Source organism: Ambystoma mexicanum, chromosome 11 (assembly GCF_040938575.1).
Source record: "Ambystoma mexicanum isolate Mex_15411 chromosome 11, UKY_AmexF1_1, whole genome shotgun sequence".
Taxonomy (NCBI): Eukaryota; Metazoa; Chordata; class Amphibia; order Caudata; family Ambystomatidae; genus Ambystoma; species Ambystoma mexicanum.
Genome location: NC_090934.1, coordinates 85,959,359 through 85,973,899, shown reverse-complemented (window position 1 = coordinate 85,973,899; position 14,541 = coordinate 85,959,359). Strand labels below are relative to the sequence as shown.

The 14,541-nt window shown below is 47.5% G+C and overlaps 1 protein-coding gene across 1 annotated transcript in view; it reads left to right on the top strand.

The window, feature by feature from the left end:
• Positions 1-14,541, top strand: part of KIAA0319L (KIAA0319 like) — a 940,271-nt gene that overhangs the window by 723,540 nt on the left and 202,190 nt on the right. Inside the window, exons 12-13 of the mRNA XM_069622595.1 lie at positions 1,961-2,093; positions 2,738-2,886. Of these exons, the coding sequence (XP_069478696.1) occupies positions 1,961-2,093; positions 2,738-2,886 (282 nt within the window). The remainder of the gene's footprint in view (positions 1-1,960; positions 2,094-2,737; positions 2,887-14,541) is intronic.

Genomic DNA, 14,541 nt, shown 5'->3' with positions numbered 1-14,541 from the left:
CCCCTCCCACCCCTTTTTTCTCCCTCCCCAACCCCCTTTCTCTCCCTCCCCCTTCTCCCAACCCTTCCGCCCTGACCTGACCCTCCCCTTGCACTTTTTGTCACTGCCCTTGCACGGTCCGAATGCCACAAGGCCTAGTATGACTGTTATTGTTTTTTCTTCTGCACCCCCCTTTCCGTCTTGTTGTGCTTGGAAACACTTGTGTATAGGCGCCATACATATATCCAATAAATAAAATAAATATAAGTTGGCCCAGTGAATCTAGGCACCGTAGGGGTGGATCCTAGTTGATCCAGAGTAAAATGGATGAACCTGCATAGTGATCGAAATCCCTTCATTCCAGCACAGGGTTTTACAGGCATAAAGTCCTGACCCTACATCTCCCTTGCTTGCTCGTGATTAGTGAAGTTTAGGCCAAGTATCTTTTGTACAACTTCCCTTAGTGTGGTCCGGATTGGGGGAGAACCACACATTTTTGGTACTTACCATTCATTCTGCATCCTTGACAACCTTTAATTCCCTATTGGCTTTGCCAAAACATATTTTGCCACTTCCGAAGACTCCTGATTCACTGCCAATGGTTTCTACCTGGGATGTGTAACTCTTAAGGGCACTTGCCCCGTACACTTTAGCAGGCAACGACTTTTGAAGTGCTGGGGGCCTTGTTTCATAAGGCAAGGTAATTGTGTTTCCTTTACAGTTCCAATACTTGACTGTCTTTTCCGACCTGTTACCTTTCTTTACCACACACAGTTTGCTTATTTTTCTAACTGAAACATTGTTAAAAGTAAAGTGTTGGTGTTGTCTTGTGGGAACCACCATTTCAAATGTATATTATGATAGTGTGGTGGAATAGCCTATTGGCTTTATTGCAGTTTTTACAGGCCTAATATTTTTGTATTTTCATGTCCAATTGGTTTTATTTGAATGCTTTTTGAGTCTCATTTTACCACTTCACCGCCCCCACAATTCCTGAATTTGACGTCACCACCTTGATAATTTTGTGAGACTGCAGTGTCTTTTGTCTATTCACTCTAATAGGGTGGCCTCTCAGAACCCTTGCTCTGGATTGGTTCTGAAAATCCATCTCAACACTCACCCAGCATAAACTGCAGTCCATTCGCTCAAAGGGCCCTTTTGTGAGCGCTGGTCATAGCTTGCATAGGCACAATGGTAATTCCGGCCGTATAACGAGGATCACAAAAGCAATGTTTATGTGAAAGGACTTGCTCTGTATGCAAAGGGCTTTTATCACTGTAAAACGGGTACCCCAAGACGCAGCTGTTGTATAGTAACCCTCCTGTAACAGGCACTGTCCGGATGAGAACTTTCTTAGGGACAGAATAAGGCCTAACTACCTTGATAACCTATTGGCTTACTTAGGCAGCACATATTGTGAGTTGCTGTCTTCAATAGCGATCGAGATCAGAACACCATTGGTCTACGGGGGCAAACCTAGGTTTCCGACCTAACCATCAGTACATTCGATTTTCTAAATATTCAACACATTTTTCACACAAATCATTATCATCATGTGTTTTTATAGAGCTTACTCTCAGATTGGCTGTGGGAACTTTCAATAATCCGTGTTACCTGGTGATTATTATTGATATAAAATGGCACTATTGTTATCCTATTCACACTGTTAAAATTACTGTGTCCGTTTCCCCAGAATTTGAGGATTTGTACTTAGATTTCTGCAGAAGGTGCATACACGTACTGAGCTTCCCTAGAGGCTTTCTTGAACTTTTCTTGTGTGATTTCCCTTTCCTTCTTGGGTTAAGATTTAAGATGTTGGGTAGAGGACCTTTGCTAATGCCAAGATCAGAGTTTGATGGCAGTGATCCTGCTGCAGTACACATTGGTTGTGTGATTGAGAGGGAATTACTATTCCCACCCAAGATTATTCTAGGCTTGTAGACCGATTATTCGCAGTGCTGATGATATTGGTTTTCTTCAGAGAATAACAAGCCGCCTGAAGCAGACGCTGGTCCAGACAAGGAGCTGACCCTTCCTGTAGATAGCACCACGCTGGATGGAAGCAAGAGCACGGATGACCAGAAAATCGCCTCATACCTATGGGAAAAAACACAGTGCGTAAAACTCAAATTATGAAATGTTGCCCAGTTGCCGAATCTGTACTCTGAGCACTGCAGGAAAGGGGAACCCATACTCACAGGCCTCTAAGGCCTACCCAACACTACAACCACTGCAGACCCATACCCTGACAGAGCTGAAAGCACTTGAACACTACAACTGCATGGGCTGCATGCTCGTTTAACCCCAGACTGGTATTCTTAGGACTGCAGTCTCTTGGGTACGCTCTCGATGGGCTCCATGCATGAGGGGGAAGCCCTTCTCACTGACACAGGCTGAGCACTCCATGGGACTGAACCACCACATTCACTGTCACCCATGAGATCTTTCTCGCTGCTAGAGTCACTGGGAACACGCTAAGCCCTTGTCAGTACTGCCATCTCATGCGTACGAACTTGCTGACGCCCAAGCGGAACGCTCAGTCCCATAGCCGCTTGGGTCCCCCAATCGGTGATACCACACTAGGTTCTGTGTATTCCGGGATAATGGTTCCCACATTCACATTATATTATGATTATGCCATACTACTGAATGTAACTTTCGTACTTTCTGATTATGCCTTCTTGACAAATGCAAGTGAAAACATGAAAAAATAAGTTGCAATGATCCATTTGTCACTATGTTCTTCTTTTGTTGATAGGGGCCCTGATGGAGTCAAGATTGAGAATTCCAACAGCAGTGTGGCTACAGTGACTGGCCTTCAAGTGGGAACATATTCATTCACGCTGACTGTAAGGGATGAGCGGAACCTTAAGAGCCAAAGCTCAGTGAATGTCATTGTGAGGGAAGGTAGGTGAAGCCACAAGAAGTACTTTCCAAGCCGACATAAGGCTTTAGTTTTTGGCCAACTAGGGAGCAGCGGATGTTGCTCAGGCAATTAACACAGGCATGGCTTAGCCCGATCATTAGGACAACGTATTGCTGATTGGTGGCTTTAGGGAATGATGGCTTTGAGGCAGGGGGGATTGGGGAGTGCTAATTCCTGGCTTTCCTACTGTCGCCATAAACCTGTACATACTGTTGTTCTCTGTGTTCTCCTGAATTGCTAGTGATGGGTCATTGGGCTGATCTAATGTACTGGTGTAGGCCGGCTGGTCTTGGGGTGACTTGTCTAATTATTGTGCAATGGATTGTTTTGTAGATCTGTTAGTGGCTGGATGTAGCCAGCTGTTAAAATGGATTTCCAAAATTAACCTTCAGGTGGATATTGGTGAAAGTAACCTATTATGACAAACGGTAAAGACACTACAGTGGCACACACAGAACATTCCAATAATTCCTGTTGGACAAGTACGTACATAAATATACAATGATTTATTAGCAATGAAACCCCCTACGTAAGTATTGCCATACTACTACTATAAAACCTATGCACACATTTAGTCTTGTGAGAATAGAGAAAAGCATTTTATTCAAAACGAGTGCAAAACAGGTAAGTAATCAGATTCAGAAAATGCAGTAGAAGCACTTAGGAATAACACTAGAAACATTCCCTAATACTTAGAAAGTCCTGCCCTGAGATGGATTGGGGCCATTACCCCAAAATCACCAGTTGAAAAAGGTATACTTTGCAGGTAGGTTTACTGTGAGATTAGATGATACAAACGGTTGCGATTCAGAGTTCCACAAAGTTAAGGAAAGTTCAGGTAAGTAACTCTCTCAATCTAGGGAAGTCCCAGCAAGGGGAAGCTTGACTAGACCACCACTGATTTAAGTCAGGAAAAAGAGGGCTAGGGAATAGAATTTTACACCTATGTAACCCTGTGGAGGAGAGTGGGTGAAGGAACGGGAACGTACCCCCTTACTCAGATGCTCCCCAGTGGACCACTTCAGAGGTTCCGGATTCCTTTTGGGGACATATGCCTTTGTGCTTGGTCCGGTCGAGGTGCAATGGGGTCATGCGTGCAGAGGTCGGTATCGGACATGGGATTTAGATTTGATCGGTCCGGTACCTGTATAGGAACTGTCCAGCTGAAAACCCTTGCAACGAAAGAAGACTTGAGCAAAGAAGATGGTTTACAGCAGAAGTCCCCATGGACAGGGAATCTTCCAAGGGCAAACAAAGGAGCAGGCGTTCATGTCTTCCGTTGGGACTTGAATGCGTGAAATGCAGGAGCCGAGTCTTGTAGCACAATTTGAAGATCTTCCAAGTTGCAAGGATGCACTTGGAACAGTGACAGCTGCAGCAGCACAGCACAGGAGAGCAAACTGTAGTCCACCCAATGTTCTAGGGACACTTCAGAAGGCTTGGCAGGCGTAGATCCTCAAGCAGGGGTGGAGGCTGCTTGTTTCGACCAGTCCAAGGGTCGAAGCACCGACGAGGGCCGATTTGATATCAGTACAGAAGTGCAGGGCTTCACTGTGGACTTGCCTGGAGACGATAGTGGTCCGCTGCAATGGTAGTCTTCTGATAGTCAGCGGGCTGAACTTGTTTGTAGGAGTTTTGGCTCCATTGATGATCTATCCAATGGCTGCAGGAGTCCTCCTTTTATCCAAGATTGTGGAGTGCATAGATGCACGCAGACACACTCTCTCACACACTCACTCTCTCACACACTCACTCTCTCACACACTCACTCTCTCACACACTCTCTCACACACTCTCTCACACACTCTCTCACACACTCTCACTCTCACTCTCACTCTCACTCACTCTCACACTCTCACTCACACTCACTCTCACACACACAGACTCCCCCACCTTTCTTTCTCTCCCCCCCCCCTCTCTCGCTCCCTCTGTCCCACCCCCACCCACTTAGGAAGAACCGAGTCTTGGAGTACCGAGAGTCTTAGGGGACTGATTTCCCCACAGAAAGGAGCACAAAGCATCATGTCAGCAATCAAAAGAAAGTGACAAGAAAGGGGTTCCCATGGAGGTTTCTTGGAGGAAAGCAGCAACAAAAAAGACATTCCTAACTGCAGCGTTATTTACTCTTCAATTATTTGTTGGTGGTCTTCATTGTGTATGTAACTGCTTCGTTTGGTAGTAGGCCATTGTTTGGTTCTTTCTGACTGTTAGTAGACTGCATTGCGGGTCTGAGTGGCTTGTGGTAGGCTCCAGTCTGTGGGTATTTGCTGCTGGTGTTTTGGGTGGATTTCTGAGTGGCTGATATGCTTTCTTTGATCTGTGAGCATCTGGTGGTGGTCTGCTTACCTTTGTCTGGTGGCGGGTCAGCCAATTTGCTGGAGGGTGTGCATGCAGATCCGTATGCGGATCAGTGTATGGCTGGTGGTTTGTTGTGCTGGATTGTTAATAGCTGTGATGCCATGGGCTGTAGTGTTGACCAAGCAAGGGTGGTTGCAAAATTACCTATGTTGGTATGTGTCAATTATGGAGTGCTTGACTTCCCCTCTGCCTGCGTTTGCTTCAGCATTTTCCTGAATCACATTAGCAGATCTGTTTTGCCCGGCTGCACATTGCATGATTGCCATGGAGACCGTATGCTCATGCAGTTGCTCTTGGTCACCATATACCTACTCTATCCCACAATGGAGTACCTTTCTTTTGTTGGTCATTGAGACTCCGCTGGAGCCCCGTAGCATATAAAGTGGCCTCCCAAAGGTGGTACGAGGGATCTCTAAATGCTCATAGCTCCATAATCTTGATGGTTCTTGTAGTTTTTTGAGGCTTCTATTCTGGCCTATCGATCTATATGTGCTCTGTCATGGGATCTTCATTAGTATTCATCAAGAATGAATAACTAAGTATGTGAGCAGGATCTTTGGATGCATTAACATTGTGTGCAACTTTTATAACCACTTAAATATATATTCAGGGCATTAGGTAACATTTTCAAATAGTATTTTACTCACTATTTGTAGGTGGGAGTAAATTTAGGTTTCAGGGAGTAAAAAAGTCATTTAAATTCCCAAAGCCAATATTGTTTCAGAGAGTGCAAATATGTTTGAATCGTATAATATCTCTTTAGTATCCATACTTAATTGCGCCTATTTATCAATGCAAATGACTTCATGCGTTTTTACCTTAGTTTCTCTTCAGATCAGGCAGTAGTAACGTAAGGCCCCTTCCTATGAAGCTTCCCTGCTAGTACCATAGATCGAAACATATCCATAGGGCTGTGTGGATGAAAGTAGGGAGCAGGCTTCAACATTTCAATTGTATTCTATTTTTTGTTCGGAGTATTTTTAACGCCCTGTTTTTGTTTGGATTGTTTGCCTACTATTAAGGAGTACACATGTTTTCTAAGATGCTTATCTCTAAGACTGTATGCTTTGCCTATGTGGCTTGCTTTGAATTTTTTTACACTAGTCTTCTACAAAAGCACTTTTCTGATGCTTGTGAATCTGCTTAGAATCACATTATGTGCATATAGTCAGACATCTATTGGTAATGGCAGAGTATTGCATCTTTTTTTCAAAGATCGAAAAGGGACCTCGACATGGGCATGACTGTAACACTATCCCTAACATGACGTATAGTGTACCCAAAATCCTTCACGCATGGAGGTCCCATCAGATTGTTTTTTTCCACCTATCTGGTTGGTTGCACAAATGCAGAGCTCGTAAGTGTTAATGTTGCTGATCCAATTCATAAGAGGATCCCACTTATCTTCTCGGCGGCTGCTTCGATGGCTACTCGACGCTTGATCCTGCCACGCCGATGATCCTTCTGCTGACTGCTCTGCGACTGGTTTCCACGCAGCCTTGGCCCTCAGGCCCAGCCTCACAATAGAGAGTGTGGCCCTTTATTACTGACTTTCTCTCGAGAATGCCTCTTTTTTTGCCCATCCTCTTCTCTTTGGTACCCGTTTCCCTCTGCTATGGAGAGGACTCTTTTTAAATTCAGACCCTCTTGTAACAGCAAATATCCTTAGAAAGATACCCATCACCAACGCAATCGGTGCCTCCCTCGTGATCACGATGAGCGGTGTTGCAAGACTGCAAACTATTTTGCCCAAGACCCTAAAACGACAGGCACACAATGCAGTGGGTGGCCTATGCCTTGCCGGCCGAGAGTCACTCCCCCACTTTTGCCATGGACGAGGAATCTGTCGGCAGTCGGGAACCCTTGCGTTCCCACGTGTCCGTCCCCAACGAGCATACCACTGGCAGTGCGATGGGGCAGTCACCCCCCCTGACGACAACCCCTACTCATAAACACACAACCCCTACGCTTTCCTCAACGGATCTGATGAGAAAGCCGTTGATGGCCATGGGCGGGCCCTCTGAACCTCATAGTTCAACGCCCTCTGCACACCAGCCATCGCAGCCTATGCATCGCAATACCTGGCCCTCGATGCAGATGCGTAGAGACACGTCAAAGCAGGTCCATACGTTGAAAGCGCTCCTGAAGCTTCAGGGAATTACTTTCTAAAGCTTGTTCAAATAGTTCTGGACCCCAAAAAGGCCTCTGTTGTGCCTGAGGGCTATTCTCCAGCCTCTCCTAGTCTTTCCAGTGGCCTGCAGCAGGACCCAGGTCCAACTGCTCATACCTTTTCTTCCACATGATGATTCAGGCTCCTCGGGTTGGACCAGTGACACATTTAAGGCCTGTAGGGACAAAATGCCGGAGTTTATTCATTTTGCAGGCCAGTTTGATGACACCCTCAAGCGCCGTAGTTCTGTTGATACCTATCCAGTCCCTCTGAAGTCAGAGACTCCTTTCACCAGGTGCACAGTTTGAATCCCTGGAAGAACACCGTCCTCAGGATCCCCAGGTGGTTGTGTTTCTGGATGACCCAGATGACCCCGACCAGGACATCTACTATGTCCCTGACCCTAGCCATGCAACTCTGGACCCTGTCTCCCAGGACCCAGACTTTGACCCTGCAGACGATCAGGGCACTTGGCACTCTACGCCTGCACATGACCCTGAGAAAACATTTTTGGACGCTCCTCTTGTCGATCAACTCAGGGACTTGTCGCCCATCGACGATCAGATGCTTTTTAACAACCTTAGTAAGAAGGCGGCCGATCATTTTAAAATCAACACCCAAGAAGCCTCCCAGACTCTGACTTCATGGAGAACATCCTTAAAGAAAAAGTCGATGTTGGCAGTGACCCACAGCCAAACAGAAGATCCTGGCAGTAAACGACAGGATGCAGTGTTAAATGGCCCAGAAACTGGTTCCAGCATGGAATGCTTGGCCCATCATATGTGGGAAAGCAGGAGGAGCATTTAGGATGTCTGGACTGGACTGCCAGAGGAGAAACCTCAAACCCTGTACCCAGCCAGTTATGGCTAGGGTAAGAGTGAAGAAGTAAGAGACCGACACACAGATGGAATGCTTTTGGCTCTAGACCTTTATTGGTGAGAAAGAAAGAGAAAAGCCTGTCTGACCCTAGTTCTAAGAGGGGGTTCCCTGCCTCAACTAAATACTGTGCAAACACTTGAAGGTGTTTTACTACCTAGTCCCCGGGGATCCCTTTTTCAGGTGGCCAGGGGAGGGACATCGCTGTTGGATCCCAACTCTGGGGGTGGACAAGCGAGGGCAGGATCACCTGGGTAGGGGGTCCTCTGGGAGTGGGGATGAAACACCTGAGGGCGGGACATAGTATCCCTCTCTCCCTGACAAACCTTTACCCCACATTCCCTGTACCTTTTATGGGATACTACGACTCCCATTATTCCCCTCCTTGGTTTATCAGCCCAACTACTGAGATGAGGAAGAGGAAAACTGAGACTATGAAGATTTCCACCAGTAATAGGCAATGGCCCTGTCCAACTAATAGGGCCAGGCAGGGTCCGGCACTCAGTCCTAATCACACACACCTGGAACTTGTTGATGGCAACCCTGAATATAAAAGGGGAGCACAAGAAGACAAAGCAGGACTGCAAGGAAAGCAAGTCGGGAGGGCGAATCAGCGGAACAGCTGAGCAAGTGCTGTCAAGAGCCAGGCCAGGGAGAACAGGACGGGGAGACGCTGACAGGCTGTGAGTTGAGGCAGGTGAAAGCATGACGAGGGAGCTGTGTCTCCAAGGAGCCGGTAAAGTTAAGAGAAGGGAGCTGAGGGGGCAGCTGAACCCTTCCCTCCATATTCCAGGAGATGGCTTGTTTCTACCACAAGGTTGCAAGTTCTCCAAGGAGCATCTGAGGGGCAGGTGGGCAAAACCTGCCCCGCTGAAAACTGAAGGATGCGCTAAAGCAATCACAGCCGGTGAGTTCAAAGAAAGGGAGAACCTGGTTTGTGATACGCACGATTGTGTGAAGCTACAGGGTTGAACGCGAGGCTATGCGTTGAAGGATAAAGACATTGAACTGAAAGCTTGAATTTATTTAGCCAGCGGGGGAGCCGACAAGAAACAAAGGAACGGAGTGGTGCTTTGTGAGAATGCATGTTGTTGAACACTCCTTGAAAGATAACAGAACAGTGAACAATGAAAGCGAAATGTGTTTAAAGCCATTGAAGGAAAGGGCACGAAGGAAAGATTGCGTGCAGAGATCTCGAAATGCTAATGTGACAGTGATCTGATATTTTTAGTGAAACCAGGAACATAGTGGCCATGGGCCCGTTTTAATGAACTATATGCTTTTGTGAAATAAGGAACAGAGTGGCCGAGGGCCCGTTCTGTGAAACCAAGTGCAAGAGGCATGGACATTAAGAAGACAACCCTATTGTCAGAGTGGTCACGCATAGGGGTGAGAATACCATGTGGTTGTGAAGGTCTCTGACTGGTGAACATTGTGATTGAGAAGTGCAAAGTTTAGGGAGGGGAGTTCTCTCTGAGCTCTGTGAAGTGGAAATGTTTAGCTGGAAAGTGTTTCAGTCATGTTTAAGTGTTTGAAGATGAGTAAGGACAGCCTGCGCAAGTGATTAAGAAGGAATTTTGTGAATAACTGTGTTGAAGAAATATAAAGCCGGGTGAGGGTAGCCTGATATAATCCATTGAAGAGAACTGTGATGCATGTTGAACTGACATTGAAATAGGTGGGGGAAGCCTAACAGATTTATGGGAAATCTTTGAACTGTGCATACCCACCCACCTTGAAGGAACTTTGTAAAAACCCCATTGAACTGAATTTAGGGGTGGGAGTGGTGATCCACTTCTCTAGCATTGGCTCTTTCATAGATTCACATGCAGTGAATATTCCCCGTCGTCAGGCAGGGAAATCCTCGGTAAAATAGAGCAGTTTAAATTAAACTGAAACTTTAATCACTTTACTGCTCTATCTTCGTTTTCGGTCATACTGCCCATAGACAATAGGAAATGCTCCCTTAGCGCCGCCTCTGTCGGCCATCTTCAGATTGTTTACCACACGTTAGTTTTGGGATTTCTCGAAAATCTTCAATTTTCTTTCGATCAATACAGGATAATATTTTCTACAAAAAAGAAGCGTTTTCTTCTACATCATTCGACCAGCAACGCAGTGCCGACGAGATCTCCATCCAACGTTCTCGTCGCTGTTAAACGTCGAAGACACGTCAGCTACGCGGTTGGGCCTTACCTCATGGCGGAATCCACGAGAAAGTGCCTGTTCAGGGTGTGTGTCTCGTGTTGAATTGAAGAACGTTTATGTGGAGGATTACAAGAATTGCAAGATCTGCCAGTCTCTCACCCAAAACGCTGAAGGACTGTCACTGCCGTCTTGTTGCTTGACTGGAAGAGACGCCTGCAAGGCCTCTGACTCAGCTTTGTTACGAGGTCTTGCTTCGTTATGGCAGGGCAGAACGGCCCAGCGAACCACCTCAAGTAAGAGGTACAGATCGCATGACGACCAAGCCATAAGCGAGAAAAGGCAGAAGGAAGCCTCAGGCGATGGCTCGTGGTCGTCCCACAATGAGCGGGCCGCCACGAAGGTTGGTACCCAGGAAGAGGCGTTGAAGGAAAAGGACCAAAGCCCTTTCCATCGCCCCAAGGAAGCATCTACCTCGAGGTCCAGCTCCAAGTCTGGTGAGCATTCCTCTCCAACTTTATCACAGTCGGTTACAAGGCCATCTTCGTCGCACTTCAGGTCATCTACACCAAAGTCATCGACCGCAACTTCCACATTTGGCGAAGACAGCGACAAAGTCCGCAGACTTGTCTCAACATCAAAGCCATCTAAGACATAGTCAGCGACAAAATAATCTGTTTCGTCGTCCACAAAGCTGTCGACGCCAGGACCGTCATTGACCAAGACAAGACTGTCATCGACCTCAACCTCAATGGCTACAACCACGAGTGCATGGACCACGAATGCTTCGCCGACCATACCGTTGTTGTCAGCACCATCGACGACTCAATCCTGCCGGTCCATTGTCACCACAGCTGTTGGCCCTGATACCAGCACCAACAGAGCAGAAGGACGGCCAGACTGTCCACAAACTGTGTTTACAAACCTGGGGGTGGCTCTATTATCAGGTGGCATTGTGGTCCCAGAACCGAGTCTTTCACAATCGGAAGAGGAGGAAGCTGTTCTGTCACAGCAGCCATCTTCCCCTAAGACACTGCCACCGAGGTGGCCACCGTGGAGTGATGCAAGCCTCATTTGACCCCTATCTTTGAACCCACGGCCGTCAGTGGCGGTGGTACAACCTTTGCCCCAGTGGGATCCCATGCCCTCAACAGGAGCAGTCCAGCTTCAGTAACCATTCCCTCAAAGGAACGTATCATTGGTACTTTTATCAACACTGACAACACTGGTGGCGACCTTGCATGCACTGCCTTTAGAAGCATCGGTTGCCGAACCAAACAGGCAGAGGCTCATGTCTAGACCGTCCGTGATCGGCTTACCACTGGAGAAGTAAAGAAAGGAGAGCGTCTTATATCAATGCAGAGAACAGTGCAGGTAGTGCATCATGTCAATACTACTACTGGAGGACATCTGGGAGGGCTGCCTAGTTTCCATGGTGAACCCTGCAACTGCACCTCCAAAGAAGGACCGTTTTGACAAACCATGCAGGGCTCCAAAGAGTGCTGCTACCTGTCTCTGCACACAGCCCACCCGAGACTGTCGTTTCTGCGGCGGCCAGGAAGAGGTCAGCCAACCCATCTTCCTCCTGCTCGGTGCCCTCGGACAAGGAGGGCAAGCACCTTGACGCCTTCGGCAAGAGAATCACAACAATTACCACAAATATCAAGGCGGCGAACGCTATGGCCATACTCGCCTTCTATGATTGCGAGTTATGGTACTAGTTGGGGCCCTTGTTGGAATTCTTGCCCGAGGACCTGAAGCAAGAGGCACTGGACATTCTCCATGAGGCTGAGATTGCATCTGACCATGCCATCACTGTCTCCGTCGACATCGCTGACACAGGCGATCGCCAGATGGGTAATGGAGTGGTCCTACACTGACAAGGTTGGCTCAAGGCCACAGACTTTCAACTGGATGTCCAATCCTGGGTTACAGACATTCCTTTCGATAGCACAGCCTTGTTTGGGGGGAAAAGATGGATGAGGCCTTGCAGGCCATGAAGACGCACTGAAACCACCCGCTCCATGGGCACATGCAATCCTTCTGCAGAAGGTGGATTGCCTCAGCAAGATCCGGTCGAACACAGTTCGCGGCTACAAGTCTTTGCTGGGGATGTTGTCTTCATGCATCCCACTGGTCACCAAGTGCAGACTGCGCATGAGACCAGTGCAAGAATTCTTGGATGCCAGATGGGTACAAGCTTCAGGCTCATGGGAGTACTGCATTACGCTGACTCCAGCCTTCAGGAAGGGCCTGCTCTGGTGGTCAGTGACAGAACATATCCTGCAAGGTGCCCTCTTCAGGCTCCCGGGCCATTTTATTTATTATTTGTATAGCGCACAACAGCCTGTGGGCATCGCGCGCTGTTACAGAGGTAGGTAAGCTCCTTAGTTACAGTGGTACATATAACGAATATCATAGATATTACAGCGTAGGTAACTTAGTTACAGTGGTAAAGGACATAACATATCAAGTGTACACAGTTCATTTGGTTACAGGGAACACGAGTACGCAAGAGTAAGGCAAAAAGCGCGGGTGCAGAGGTTAAATAAACAGCCAGGTTTTGAATGCTTTGCGAAATGCATTGTGAGAGGGTTAGTTTCTGATGGTAACTAGCACCACCTGCTTTGGCACGTTTGACTCGGGGATTGTGAGTCGGTGGGAGTATGGTGTTCTAAAGGGTCTGGAAGATCCCGCTCTAACTATCGAGGAAAGATAGGTGGGGGCTGTGCGTTCTTTGATCGGGAGCCAGTGGGCTTTGCGTCTGGCTACAGAGATGAGTTCTCTTTTGGGAATGTTGAGAGGAGCTTGAAGTGCGTTGTTTTGAATTATTTGGAGTTTCATTAGGTTTTTTTGAGGAAGTGCCAGCAAAGGGGATCTTGCAGTAGTCCAGTCTTGAGCCTATTATTGCTCTAGCAATCGAGAGGCAGTTCTCAGTGGAAACAAATGGTTTGGCTGCGTTAATCAGCTTAGTGTAGTAAGCTGCTGAGGAAGCGATGGCGCTGACTTGGTGTGACATGCAGAGGGTGGCATCAAGGTAGACTCGTAAGGTCTTGACATAGGAGGAGACCGGGATCTGTATGTTGTCAATTGTGAAATTGGTGTATTGGCTGGTGAGATTTATTTTTAGGGTTTCCTGGGGACCTGCTAGGAGGATTTCCATCTTTTTGCCATTGAGGCAGAGACAGTTGGCTGTCATCCATGGCTAGTTTACACGTTTCTAGCAAATATTTGTCCTCTTTTCTTCGGGGACTATGGTGATTGAGGAGATAAATATGTACAAAAGCAATTTCACCACTAGCTTCCCACCTTCCCAACACATAGGCCATAGAATGAGTACTCCGTGAATGATAGTGATTTTCACTTATCTGTCAACATCAGTTCAGGTATCAAAGAGAGGCAATCGGATACAATGATGATACATCCTGCGTTGGTGATGCAGTGACTTGGTCAGAGGAGGTGGTAGTTTGATGAGTGGATGTGATGAGGCTCGAGACTTTTTTAGGTGGTTTGGGGGAGGTAGCCTGGGCAGGTGCAGTGCAAGGTATTTGGCTGGAGATGCCTGCGAATGAGAATATGGGGGTACCTGGGTTCATTTGTGTGATGGGCCTGTAATCTTTCCTTAGTTTATGCAGGGAGACAATTCTTTTTAGGCGAGTGTGGACGGAAGTGGCTGGGGCCGAGCCGTGACTAGACTGAGTGGACTCTGTACTGATGCAGTGATAGGAGGTAGAGGCACAGTGAGTTGTTGGTGTGCAGTTGGAAGGGTTTTTAGTTTAATGCTAGGTGCGTGGCGAGCCCAATGTGCCGTGGAGCTTGGCAGTCTAGAGAATGAATGACGCGTGGAGCTGTGGTGTGTTCGAGTGATGCAGGAAGGAGTGAATTCATTTCTGCGAGATAGCCTCTGTGTATGGTCGGCATGGCGAGGCTGGGGTGGCTTTGTTTGGTCACTGAAACTTGGGTGCGCATGCCGAGTAGGCGATTTCTTGAGGACGTGACACTTGGGCAAGAGGGGCAGTGAACTGGTAATGTACCGGCATGCAGCGCTGTTGGTCTGCGGTTATGCGGTTTCTGTGCCGGCAAGGGG